General features: G+C 35.1%; 1 protein-coding gene across 2 annotated transcripts in view; it reads left to right on the forward strand.

Moving 5' to 3' along the window:
* The window catches only part of LOC133174291 (THO complex subunit 2-like), a 46,917-nt gene that overhangs the window by 29,824 nt on the left and 3,896 nt on the right, over window positions 1–13,197 (forward strand). For both annotated transcript variants that reach the window (XM_061309378.1, XM_061309379.1), the window contains exons 34-37: window positions 1–174; window positions 488–534; window positions 3,188–3,226; window positions 12,140–12,193. The exon at window positions 1–174 is cut by the window's left edge and continues 103 nt beyond it. In XM_061309378.1, coding sequence (XP_061165362.1) covers window positions 1–174; window positions 488–534; window positions 3,188–3,226; window positions 12,140–12,193 — 314 coding nt within the window. The remainder of the gene's footprint in view (window positions 175–487; window positions 535–3,187; window positions 3,227–12,139; window positions 12,194–13,197) is intronic.

Below are 13,197 nucleotides of genomic sequence, written 5' to 3' on the forward strand. Positions count from 1 at the left end.
TCAAAGAGGAGAAGACAGACAAGATCAAACTCAAAAGGATACACAGTCCATCAGAGACGAAGGACAGGGAGCACAAAGACCACCGAGGGGAGCGAGCGTCCAGCATCGGGGCACACGAAAGTCGGCCGTGGAGAAGTCCAGAGAGATCAGCGTCCAAGTCGCATGATGAGAGAGGTAAGAAATGCTTAATAATCGAGGAGTGCAGCTTGATCTTGTAGGTGTGTGTAGTCCAATGTATGAAAAACTTTATTGAACATGGATATACAACAACCTGTACAGTAGTAAACCAACCTGATGTTTCTTACTTTAACATTCCTTTAATCTTCTCAATGTTTTTGAATATCAATGAAACACAAGTCTGGATATAAGAAAATAAGAACAGTGTGAAATCTTGTGAGTGGATCTTTCAATGTGCTTTGCAAAATTACAACTGTCATCATGCATACTCAAGGAGAAAAATTATAAGGAATAATGTCTCTTTTTTCAGATACAAAACGTCGAAAATTGGAAAGCTCTTCAGCTTCAGGGTCAAAGGTTAGTATGACGGAAGTCTACTCGTAATATTGGTGTCTTGTTGTGTACGGCTGAAAGAGGGTCACCTGCACTCACAGGGAAGGCTAGCGGTGTGTGGAATCGTCAGTATTTAAATGCCTTGTCAGTTTTTAAGTTTTAGGGTTTGTGCCTGCCATCCTTAGGAAAACAGGAAGTTAAGGAGCTATTTCAGAGGAGGAATAAAATTGAGGTTAAAATTGAGAAAGAAAGCTGATTGGAAGAAAAGGAAAGTTGGAAAATAAGTTTTCAATGTCTTTCCCTTGGGAAATTTAAAATTTAAATGAACTTAGATTATGAAATAATGTAAAAAGAGAGTTATTCAGAAGGTATTCCAGATGAAAATTGTGATGTTTATGGACTACATTCCAGAAAATAATAATGGAAGAAAGAATTAGAGATGTGCCAATGAATTTGGGCCGATGCTATTGCTAAAGAAGTTTCCCAAAGCACCATGTTCTGTCCATCCAATTGTATATGTTTTCTCAGCCATTGCTTGTTTGCATTCATTCTGATATGCCCATTATTATAAGAAGGGACTGCATAAAATAAATATCTGCTTTTCCAAATTATCCATAAGGTCCACTGTTTATTGAGCATCCATATTTTAATGAAAAGTCTGAAGCTTGCAATTTGCATGATAAGGCCAGAATAAAGAGCAAGAGGTCATATTTCAGCTCCAATTCATATCTGATATAAGTGTTATTATAGAAAGACTTTGCTGCAAGAGCTGTGGAAAAATCAGGGCTTGGTTGTTACAAATATTTGAAGAAAAATCCATATCAATGAAAGACTTGAGTGTATTCCTGAGTGAGAAGTGGTGAAGAAATGAGGCTCCTGTGCTCAAAAGAACTTAACCAGATGAAGGAAATTTTATCTCCCAGCTGATGTGTTGATGCTATCCCCTCATTACACCAGATACCACTGTCACTGATTAACAGGTTTCAAAGAAATCCAGTAATAATTTTTCTCAGCCACAAGCCACTGCCATTTGGAAATAAGATGCTCTCTTGCCAGCCCTCCAGTCCTTGCTGTTACATATTTTTTCCTGCTTTATGATGGTACCATTGCTACTTTTTGTTCTTGCCCTTCCCAGAATATGATAAAGATGATGTACCGACCCACTGTTGTAGAAGTCACCAGAATATTGAACTATAATACCAGATTTCCTGTGGAATATTTGGGGACCAAAAACTTCAAATACCATGGAAACAAGCTTGATGTGATTGTGATGTTTCTTGGGTTTAATATTTTGTGAGATTTGTGTTTCTTGCGAATTAAATTCTGCTATGAAGAGGCCAAGAAGAAGAAAGTATTGTGAGAAAGGCTACAGTTTCTGTTGTTCTTCACTGAAGATTCAGTGCCATATGGAATTAAGGAGCTCAGTTGATTTGAAATCCATTTGTTGAAATCCTCAAGTAAAAGTGCTGTACATTCCAGTTAAATTTTTTTTTTCAATATTTGAGTGATTCATGCTAATATTAATGAAGGTATACAAAATTTGTCTCAAGGCTTACAATGGAAATCCTTTTCTATCAGTCTTTATTATTATATGTTGTAGATTTTGTTGTTACACTGAAAAGTGTATATATATTATTTTAACTATGGAGTTTTACAATTCCAACAGCATTTTTTTTTGTGTGTGTATTTTTCATATCAAGATTTAGCATTATTTTATGCCTTCATATGAAAGTACAGGCAGCATTTAACAAACGACAATATCAGAAATAATGATACAAGGTTAGAATAGGATTTTATTAACAACATAATACGTATCAACTTTTAACCTTGTTAATTGGTAGTTTTATTAATCATTTTGATACGGTATACAAACATGTTGAAATGAACTGGTTAATTGGTAGGTTCATTTTCAAAAGAGACAGGCCATTGTGCTATCATATCTTAATGCTTGACTCAGCTTGAATGTACTTGAATGGAAGAATTTATTCAAAAAATTGTTTCTTATTAATTTTATTTTGTAAAACAAGGAAGTTGTTTTTTTAATGAGTATTATATCATGTGTTCAAATTGAAATGTCAGTGAACAGCTTTGTTAGGAAAAAATCATTATGTTAATTATAAATGTTACATCTTGTGAATTAATGTTTTTTATTTAAAAATGAAAAAGACAAGTTGAATTGTCTCTATGTAATTCTTTTACAGCAGTAATTAAAGGGAGATAATGATTGTATTTGTTATTTCCAGATATCCTCATACATTTTTTCCAACTCCATATTAAGAAATTTACAGTTTTTACAGTTTAATAAGGGGTGTTCAATAAATTTAAGCCAAACTTGAAACAAAGAGATGGTAAACATAACCTTTTACATTTTTCCTCTTCATTTTAATTTTAGACATTACAGATGGTTGATTTTCTGAAATTTACACCTATATCACTTTCTAATCACGGTAGAGAATTTTAAGAAGCTTTTAAGTTGCACTTGTTGCTTTATGTACCATCTTTTCACATCAAATTATTCAAAATTTAGTAAAAGTGCTAAACACCTGGCTGAGGGGTGTTAGGGTGTGTGATAGGGAATTTTTAGATGCATGGGGAAGTCAGCAGAGCCCACAGGTGACCAGTGGTGCCAGAGACCACCTGGATGTTTGTTTTTCATTTCTTTTTCCTTTTTCGTCAGGACCGGGACCACAGTGAAACTCGGGATCGTCACAGAAAGGTGAGTCAAAATTTCTGTCAGATCACGTGGTTGTCCTCATCCATAGATAAAGATAGATAATAATTTGAATACAACTGGTTCTTCAGTCTTATAGGGTATTGAAATGCACGTATCTACTTGTCTGGTTCAATTTGAACTTGTACAAAGTTATATTTTAATTGGCCATCTATGTATATCTGTCAGCATTTTTGTTTCTAGATCATTTGCTTTCTTAGTCAATTTTTATTTTGAAAGGGCAGAAGGTGGGTGGTATTCATGTGTCCCCCCCCCCCCCCCCCTCCCCCAAATCAGTGATTTGGGGTTTATAGTTTTTTACCCTGTCTGTCTGCAAAAACTTTAACCATGCCCACAATGTTTGATTTATGGAGCTATTGTTTTTATATTTCTGTGTATTCTGTATGGACCTTTCTTTGGGTTCCAGCATTTTTAGCTCTTCTGAGCCAAAGGCTCAAAGAGCTAATGCTATGGCCATTTGTGTGGTGTGCGGTGTGCGTAAACTTTTTAGAATATGGGCCATAACTCAAGAACCCCTTGGCCAATTATTGTCAAATTTGTCACAGGGTATCCTTGGCCCAAGGGCTCCCTTTTATACTAAAACTGGGGTTGTGACCCTTTAACAAGGGGAGATAATTAGGAAAATAGAAACAAAAGTACTGGTTGCTAAAAAATCTTCTTCTCAAGAACCACTGGGCAGATTATCACCAAACTTACACAAAAGGATGAGGATATGTTGTAGATTAAAATTTGCACGGGGATTTACCCTGGGGCAAAGGGCGTGGTCTCAAGGTCACTTCAAAGTTGACCAAAAATTACATTTTATTAAAATGTTGATATTTTGCTTACTATAAGGACTAGGACCATCAAATCTTGTCAGTTGGTGCATCTAAGGACCTCATATCATGTTGACTCAAAAGTAGGTCACGGTGACTTACTTTTTAAATTTTGCGGCCATTCTTTTTCAAAATGATTTAGAGGCATATTTTGAACAATTTAAGGCCTATGATCATCAAACTTTGTCAGTTGATGCATCTTGGGTCCACAAAGTACGTCAACTAAAAAGTAGGTCACCTTGACCTACTTTTTGAATTTTATGGCTAATCTTTTTTAAAACAATTACGGTCATTAATTCGAATACGGGGAGGCTTAGAATCATTAAATCTTGTAAGATGATGCATCTTGGAGCCATAAAACATATTTATTAAAAAGTAGGTCACAGTGACGTACTTTTTTGAACTTTGCAGGCATTCGATTTCAAAGCGTTTTAGAGGCATAATTTTGACATTTTAAGTCCTATGATCATAAAATTTTGTAAGTTGATGCATCTTGGGTCCTCAAAAAAGGTCAACTGAAAAGTAGGTCACAGTGACCTACTTTTCAATTTATATGACTATAATTAAATATTTCAGGTACTAATTGGCTTAGAATCATAAAACTTTGTCAGTTGATGCATCTTGGGTCTTCGGAGTAGGTCGACTAAAAAGTAGGTCACAGTGACCTACTTTTGAAAATTTATGGTGTTAATTAAATATTTCGGGTACTAATTGGCTTAGAATCGTCAAACTTTGTCAGTTGATGCCTCTTGGGTCTTCAGAGTAGGTCGACTAAAAAGTAGCTCACCGTGACCTACTTTTGAAAATTTATGGCTCTAATTAAATATTCCGGGTACTAATTGGCTTAGAATCATCAAACTTTGTCAGTTGATGCATCTTGGGTCCACAAAGTACGTCAACTAAAAAGTAGGTCACCTTGACCTACTTTTTGAATTTTATGGCTAATCTTTTTTAAAACAATTACGGTCATTAATTCGAATACGGGGAGGCTTAGAATCATTAAATCTTGTAAGATGATGCATCTTGGGGCCATAAAACATATTTATTAAAAAGTAGGTCACAGTGACGTACTTTTTTGAACTTTGCAGGCATTCGATTTCAAAGCGTTTTAGAGGCATAATTTGGACATTTTAAGTCCTATGATCATAAAATTTTGTAAGTTGATGCATCTTGGGTCCTCAAAAAAGGTCAACTGAAAAGTAGGTCACAGTGACCTACTTTTCAATTTATATGACTATAATTAAATATTTCAGGTACTAATTGGCTTAGAATCATAAAACTTTGTCAGTTGATGCATCTTGGGTCTTCAGAGTAGGTCGACTAAAAAGTAGGTCACAGTGACCTACTTTTGAAAATTTATGGTGTTAATTAAATATTTCGGGTACTAATTGGCTTAGAATCGTCAAACTTTGTCAGTTGATGCCTCTTGGGTATTCAGAGTAGGTCGACTAAAAAGTAGGTCACCGTGACCTACTTTTGAAAATTTATGGCTCTAATTAAATATTCCGGGTACTAATTGGCTTAGAATCATCAAACTTTGTCAGTTGATGCCTCATGGGTCTTCGGAGTAGGTCGACTAAAAAGTAGGTCACAGTGACCTACTTTTGAAAATTTATGGCTTTAATTAAATATTTTTGGTACTAATTGGCTTAGAATCATCAAACTTTGTCAGTTGATGCATCTTTGGTCTTCAGAGTAGGTCGACTAAAAAGTAGGTCACGGTGACCTACTTTTGAAAATTTATGGCTTTAATTAAATATTTCAGGTACTAATTGGCTTAGAATCATCAAACTTTGTCAGTTGATGCCTCATGGGTTTTCGGAGTAGGTCGACTAAAAAGTAGGTCACCATGACATACTTTCGGAAAATTTATGGCTTTAATAAAATATTTTGGGTACTAATTGGCTTAGAATCATAAAACTTTGTCAGTTTAAGCGTCATGGGTCCTCGGAGTGCAACAACTGAAAAGTAGGTCACGGTGACCTACTTATGAAAATTTATGGCTTTAGTCAAATATTTCGGGTACTAATTGGCTTAGAATCTTTAAACTTTGTCAGTTGATGCGTCTTGGGTCCTCGGAGTACAACAACTGAAAAGAAGGTCACCGTGACCTACTTTTGAAATTTTATGGCTGTATTAAATATTTTCAGGAATTATTTGGTTTAGAGTCGTCAAAATTTGTCAGTTGATGCATCTTTGGTCCTTAGAGTAGGTTGACTGAAAAATAGGTCACCGTGACCTACTTTTGAAAATTTATGGCTGTAATTAAATATTTTGGGTACTTATTGGCTAGAATCATCAAACTTTGTCAGTCGATGTATCTTTGGTCCTCGGAGTACAGCAACTGAAAAGTAGGTCACGGTGACCTACTTTTGAAAATTTATGGCTTTAATTAAATATTATAGGTACTAATTGGCTTAGAATCATCAAACTTTTGCATCTTGGGTCCTTGGAGTAAAACAATTGAAAAGTAGGTCACTTTGACCTACTTATAAAATTTTATGGTTATAATTTTAAAAAATATTTTAGGTATTAATTGGCTTAGAATCATCAAACTTAGTTGATGGGTCTTCAGAGAATGACAAGTGATAAGTAGGTCACCATGACCGACTCTCAGGTACTAATTGGCTTAGAATCATCTTGGGTTCTCAGAGTGTGAATTGGAATTTCAAGGGTTTATCTAAATATACAGGATACTTTGAGGCTTCAAATAGAAGTGATAGGTTGTACACTTTATCAGAAGAGCAATTCAAGGCCCATGGGCCTCTTGTTAACTTCTTGACCTTAGAGTTTGACCCATTTTGCAAACAATTGCCAAACTTTAACCTTGGCTATAACTTCTGAACAGTTGGTGCTAGGGCTTTTATGCTTCACTTGTGTATTCATTGTGACAAGACTTTTCCACGGGTATTAAAATTTTGACTTTCCCTTAGATTTTGACCCACTTTAAAAAAAAAAAAAAATTAACCTTGTACATAAGATTTGAATAGTTAATATGAGGGTTTTCGTATTTCATAGATGTATTACTCGTGGCAAGACAATATAAAAGCCCTAACACCAACTGTTCAAAATGGTTAAGGTTAAAGTTTTTTAAAAGTATATCAAGCTCTAAGGTAAAGGTTAAAAAGTGAAAATTGTTGGTATCCAGAGAAAGGTCTTGTATCAAGGAATACACCTGTGAAATATTAAAGCCCTTGTACTAAATGCTCAAAAGTGCCAAAGGTTAAGTTTTTCAAAAGTAGATCAAGTATCAAAGTCAAAAGGTAAAAAATTGTTGGTATCCAATGGAAGGTCTTGTCACAAGGAATGCACATGTGAAATATAAAAGCCCTAGTTCTAACTTTTTCAAAAGTTATGGCCAAGATTAAAGATTTTTAAAAGTATGTCAAACTCTTAGGTGAAGAGGTCAAAAATATTAATTCCCATGAAAATGATTTGTCACAATGAATACACATGTGAAATATGAAAGCCCTAGCACCAACTGTTGAAAAGTCATGGCCAATGTTAAAATTTGGTAAATTTTTGCAAAAGTGGGTCAAACTCCAAGGTCAAGAGGTCAAATATGTTGGTACCCCCAAAAAAGTCTTGTCACAAAAAATAGATGTGAAATATGAAAGCCATAGTTACAACCAATTGAATGTTGTAGGCAAGGTTGAAGTTTTGGCCATCAAACTGACAGACGGATGGACAGGGCAAAAACTATATACCCCTGAATCTTGGATTACAGAGGCATTAAACTTACTGTGTGAATATAATTTTCTGATCCAGAAGTAGATCACAGTTACCCGGTGTTATATATTCAATTCAGTTTATGTTATTGACCAATTAAGGGCCTTCAAGGGGCAAAAGAAAGTGCATTGTAAATATTCATATAGAGTCATACACATGTAATACAATATACATATACACAAGAGAGAAAGGCTTGCATGATTGAAGGAAAAAATAGGCATGAATAGGGATAACAAACCATATAGCATTTATACGTTTACATTAGTTCTCAGCAAAAATAATAGTATTTGGCTATGTATATACATTATCTATATGCATACATATTTATGTCATACACATGAAAGTACACACTTTAATATAATTCATCGAGATACAATAAAGAGTATGTCTGTAGGCCCATTATGTCTTCATCTACAATTTATATGAAATATGATTCAAATTGATGAAAGATAAGTCAATTCTGTGTAAGGACAATGCATAGGTAGAAATATTGCAAACAAACTCTCAAGCTCTTTTTAGCTCACCTGAGCCAAAGGCTCAAGTGAGCTATTCTGATCAAAATTTGTCCATTGTCATTGTTGTAGTCGTTGTTGTAAACTTTTCACATTTTCATTTTCTTCTCAAGAACCACTAGGCCAATTTCAACCAAACTTGCCACAAAGTATCCTTGGGTAAAGGAGATTCAAGTTTGTTCAAATGAAGGGCCACGCCTTCTTCCAAGGGGAGATAATTAAGAATTTCGGGAAAAATTAATGGCATCATTAAAAAATCTTCTTCTCAAGAACCACTACGCTTGAAAATATGAAACTTATGTGGAAGCATCCTCAGGTAGTGTAGATTCAAATTTGTTCAAATCATTACCCCCGGGGGTCGGGTGGGGCCACAATGGGTGATCAAAGTTTTACATAGGAATATATAGGAATAATCTTTAAAAATATTCTTCTCAAGAACAGCAAAGCCATGATTAGTCATATTTATATGGTAGCATCCTCAGATAGTGTAGATTTAAGTTTGTTCAAATCATGACCCCGGGGCCGGGTGGGGCCACGATGGGCGATCAAAGTTTTACATAGGAATATATAGGAAAAATCTTTAAAAATCTTCTCAAGAACAGCAAAGCCATGATTGGTCATATTTAACTGGAAGCATCCTCAGATAATGTAGATTCAAATTTGTTCAATTCATGACCCCCCCCCCCCCCCCCGAACCACTTTTTTATTTAAACTTTTCAACCTTTCAAGACTGAACTGATTTCTGCTTTTTCCTAGCCATAGTGCTCAGGTGAGCGAAGTGGCCCCTGGGCCTCTTGTTTTTCTGTCTAGTTAACATTTTGGGTTTTAATTAAATAAAAATATGCTACTTATAACTATAAATTACAGTTGTAAAATAGTTTTGTTTTAGATATACAGATTCTATGGACTTCTTATTCTTGCTAGTGAAGAAATAGTTTGTTCATTTCAATACATAAAAAAAATATTACTAATTTAGAATTGTTTGATTTCTATTGTGTCATGATCAAAATATCGTGAAAGATATCGATTTAGGAAAGGTATTTTCCGAGCTCTAGAAACATAAAAAAATCAGACTACTCAGATTTTTAATAGGCAGTGTCCAGTATGTTAAATTCATATTCAAATTGGCTTAATATTTTGTCATGGATCCCCCCCCCCCCTTTCCTTCATCAAATCATTCCCAGTATCTTGAGAACCCTTAAGTTTGTTTTATAGCCATCAATTCTTATACACAGGTTAAATTACAAAAAATGGCTTCCTAATTTTTTAGGTCAGTGTCAACAGTTTTTAGCTCACCTGAGGCGAAGGCTCAAATAAGGGCACCGCAAAGCGGAGCATCCCCTCGCAAAGAGCATATTTATAAATCAGTGCAATATACGTCACCCCCGTTTGGCACAAAGGACAAACTAACTCGCATATGTATACACACAACTCCGTTGCAGGGTGGTAATAAACCAAGTAAAACCGTAAACAAAACAATAAGTGTCCAGATATTTGATGAAGTAGGTGAAGATAACGAACAGCGATCGATCTAAAAAAATAATACAAACGATACAAATCTGTAAATCAGGGCATAAAACACATTCCATAGGCTGAATAAGGTGCATAGGAGAAGAACACATCCCCTGTTGACTAGTCCCCCCTTCCCTCGGTGAGCCTTTTTTTATTGATCAGATAGAATTTAAGTATGAAGAATACTTTTGAATATTAAAGATCATTAAGCTGAAGTTACAAAGTAATTCAAAATTGTAAACAAAGCGACAATGCAACTTTGTCTATGCCTCTTTATATTGTAATTCTTCCCTCAGTTTTGTTTCGATTTCAATTAAACATTTTACAAAGAAGTTTTGCCACGATTATTAAAAAAAATATCCTTGAAATTCTTTCAAAAGTGTACCACCCATAATTTTGGACAGATTTTAATTGAAATTGCTACATGAAAAGACGAAACCAAGCACCGTAGTACTAATAATTGATGCTAACTAGTGTCACACTTTAGGTTACATCCCTAACATAACCTTGTTATTGGTACAAAATAGAAGGAAAGTCTTGTCAGACTTTTGGTTCAATTCATCTATCCTTACGATCAAATCTGGAACGTAACAGGTGTCCAGAAATTCTGTTATTTTGACCTCCCCTATGACATTTACTTACACTTTCTGGGTTTGGCTCTTTTTCGACTATTGTACATCATTATTTTAGCCAACACCTTTTTTGATACATATTGATGAAACAAAAGTTTGACTTCGATCTCGAGTCATATTTTCCGAAAATCGGGATTCATTTTTCTTTTCAAGTACTTCGTACACGAATAAACCCATAAACATGATAAAATTACATATTGAAATGCTTATACATCTTAAGAGAACATTTCTTAGAAAGAAAATTTTTTCGACCTTGATGTGATTTGATGAATTTTAATTTACAATAAATATGAAACCCAGAATGGGTGCATTATCGCACAGGCGTATTTTGGTTTGTTCTCAGAGGTAGAATTTTACATGTAAGAAGCCCTTGTGAAGTTTGCTCTTATTTACCCCACCGCTCATCTTGGCAAGGTGAAAACCATGGAAATTTTCAAACCTCTCTATACGCGAGAACGTGTTGATTTAATGCATTTATTAATGTGTTTTACAAGGAATAATTGTTAAATTCTGTAATTATCCCTAACCGTCATTATACCCTGGACAGCAGTTTGGTTATTTTTCTGCATGTTATTATTTTGTGTAATGTACGCGGTCACAGCATACTTAAAGTACATGTAAGACATGCAGTGGCAGATATCCACGGAATTTTCTACTCGCGGATTGATGAGATATTGTGATTCCGCCTAATTATGACCCCGTGAAAAAAGAATGTATATAATAAATCAAACTACTCACCCAAAGAAAATCGTTATAAATCCAGTTAGAAAGTATTTGTTACTAATTATAAGTACACTTAGCATTTACAGAATGAGAAGCGTGATTAAGTCAATGCATAAAAAGTTGGTAATCAATATCAACGTATATACAGTATACGTAAAAGTTAGCATTCATTTCTATAAAATATAATTAGACGTTTTCTGATTGGTTTCATTGATTCCTTGTATTGTTACACAGTTCTTTATGGTCGAAAGTAAAAATAGGTTGTTTAAACTGTACATCAGGTACCAGATATATGACCCTGTTAATGAAAGGTGCAGAAAGACTAGTTGTGTAGCATTATCTTCCTTTCAGTTTAACAAGTATATTGTACCAAATGTACGTTTCGAGGTAAAAAAAAAAAAGGTTTTAATTATTGTATAGGTTTGGCCATATAGAGTTAAACATTGTGTAGCAATTTATAATTATTATTGGACAGAGTCACCCATATTGTGTGACATATATATTGTACAGAGTCACCCATAGCCTTTTAATGCTGGTATATATGTCAGTATGTCAACCTAAACCCTTCCGGTCGATGCTTCCGGGGATGCTTACTTCTTTTAGGCACCTGATCTCACGTCTGTTTCTGCTTCTTTTTTTCCGGGGGTTTATGTTTTTGCCCTAATCACGATTCGCTTTGTTTACTGGATTTAGTGAATTTATGAGATTGATCAGTGTTTGTATCTTCACATTTTAACCTGCATTACATGGAGCTGCCATTATAGGAAAATGTAAGACAATTTGTAAATTTTCAGTCATCGACATTGTTGAACTGTCATATAACAGCTTTTTTGTCTTTGCAAGGTGGTCCCCTTGTAGAGTATATATGACAATTTCCAAGTATTGTACGTAGTCGCATACTAACTCAGAGTCGCCCATGTTGAGTTTTTTATACTGTATAAAATCTTACCCTAACAACTTGTGTATATTGTACAGAGTCCATCAAATGAGAGAGAACGCGAGAGGAAGGACAGAAAACGGATGAGTCTGGTAAGGTCCTTACAGTTAGTGACAGGTTTCTATTTCAGAATTAGAACGCTTTTAATTATGATTAGATCTTATTTATCATCAGATTTCTTTTTTATGTAATACTACGACAATCTCTTTTTCAACCATAAATAACGTTTTTTTTAATTCAGGGAAGTTTATCATTTTGTAGCGTAAAAGAGCCAAGGCAAGGCATTGTTAAACTTTTTTGAATTGTACTTCGTATTTATGTGATAAATGTTAAACACAAGTATTAAAAATCAAAAGGTGCTTGTCCAGAAAGATAAAAGAAAATGTGAACTACGTACTTTAGGCATGCTGTATAAATCTGGGAAGTCGCCTGCGTGGCGCAGTGGTTAGAGCGTTTGCCCTGGAGTCGCGGAGTAAGGAGTTGATCCTTACATCGCGGGTTTGAATCCCACTGTGGGACGTGGAGACCGGTCCTTCGGATGAAACCGTATAAACCGAAGTCCCGTGTTGCAGTAGGTGCTGGCACGAAAAGATCCCTCACTGCTCAATTTGCAGCTCCCCACCGGCAAGTGGTGGCGTCTCCATATGAATGAAAAATTCTCCAGAGGGACATTAAACAACAATAAACAAACAAATCTCTGAAAATTATATTTAGGCTACTACTAGTGGACTTCTGCGAGAAGCGCTGACTTTTACAATCGGCGGCTTACTTTTACACTAGGACAGTATATGGAAGCTCTTTTGCGATATAAATATTAAGCTTCACAGCTAATTAAGCGATAATTATGGGTCATTTCAAAGCATATATTACGTCTAGAAAGGGAACGGCAACCACTCTAATCGTAATCCCCTTCCTTCCCACATTGACCAACTCTTGCTTAGATTTCCTTTCGGAAGTTTTTTCTTCCTTATTCGATTCTTTCAGAAAATGAGATTGAAAGGAGGCATTAACCCTCACGAACAAGGTAATTTAAGCTATGTAATTCTGCCTCCCATCATCTCTTGCATTGATTGCATACCAGTTAATCATGTTGGTT

The sequence above is a fragment of the Saccostrea echinata genome, unplaced genomic scaffold (assembly GCF_033153115.1).
Source record: "Saccostrea echinata isolate AGI-Se365-2 ecotype Australia unplaced genomic scaffold, CSIRO_AGI_Sech_v1 ptg000057l, whole genome shotgun sequence".
Taxonomy (NCBI): domain Eukaryota; kingdom Metazoa; phylum Mollusca; class Bivalvia; order Ostreida; family Ostreidae; genus Saccostrea; species Saccostrea echinata.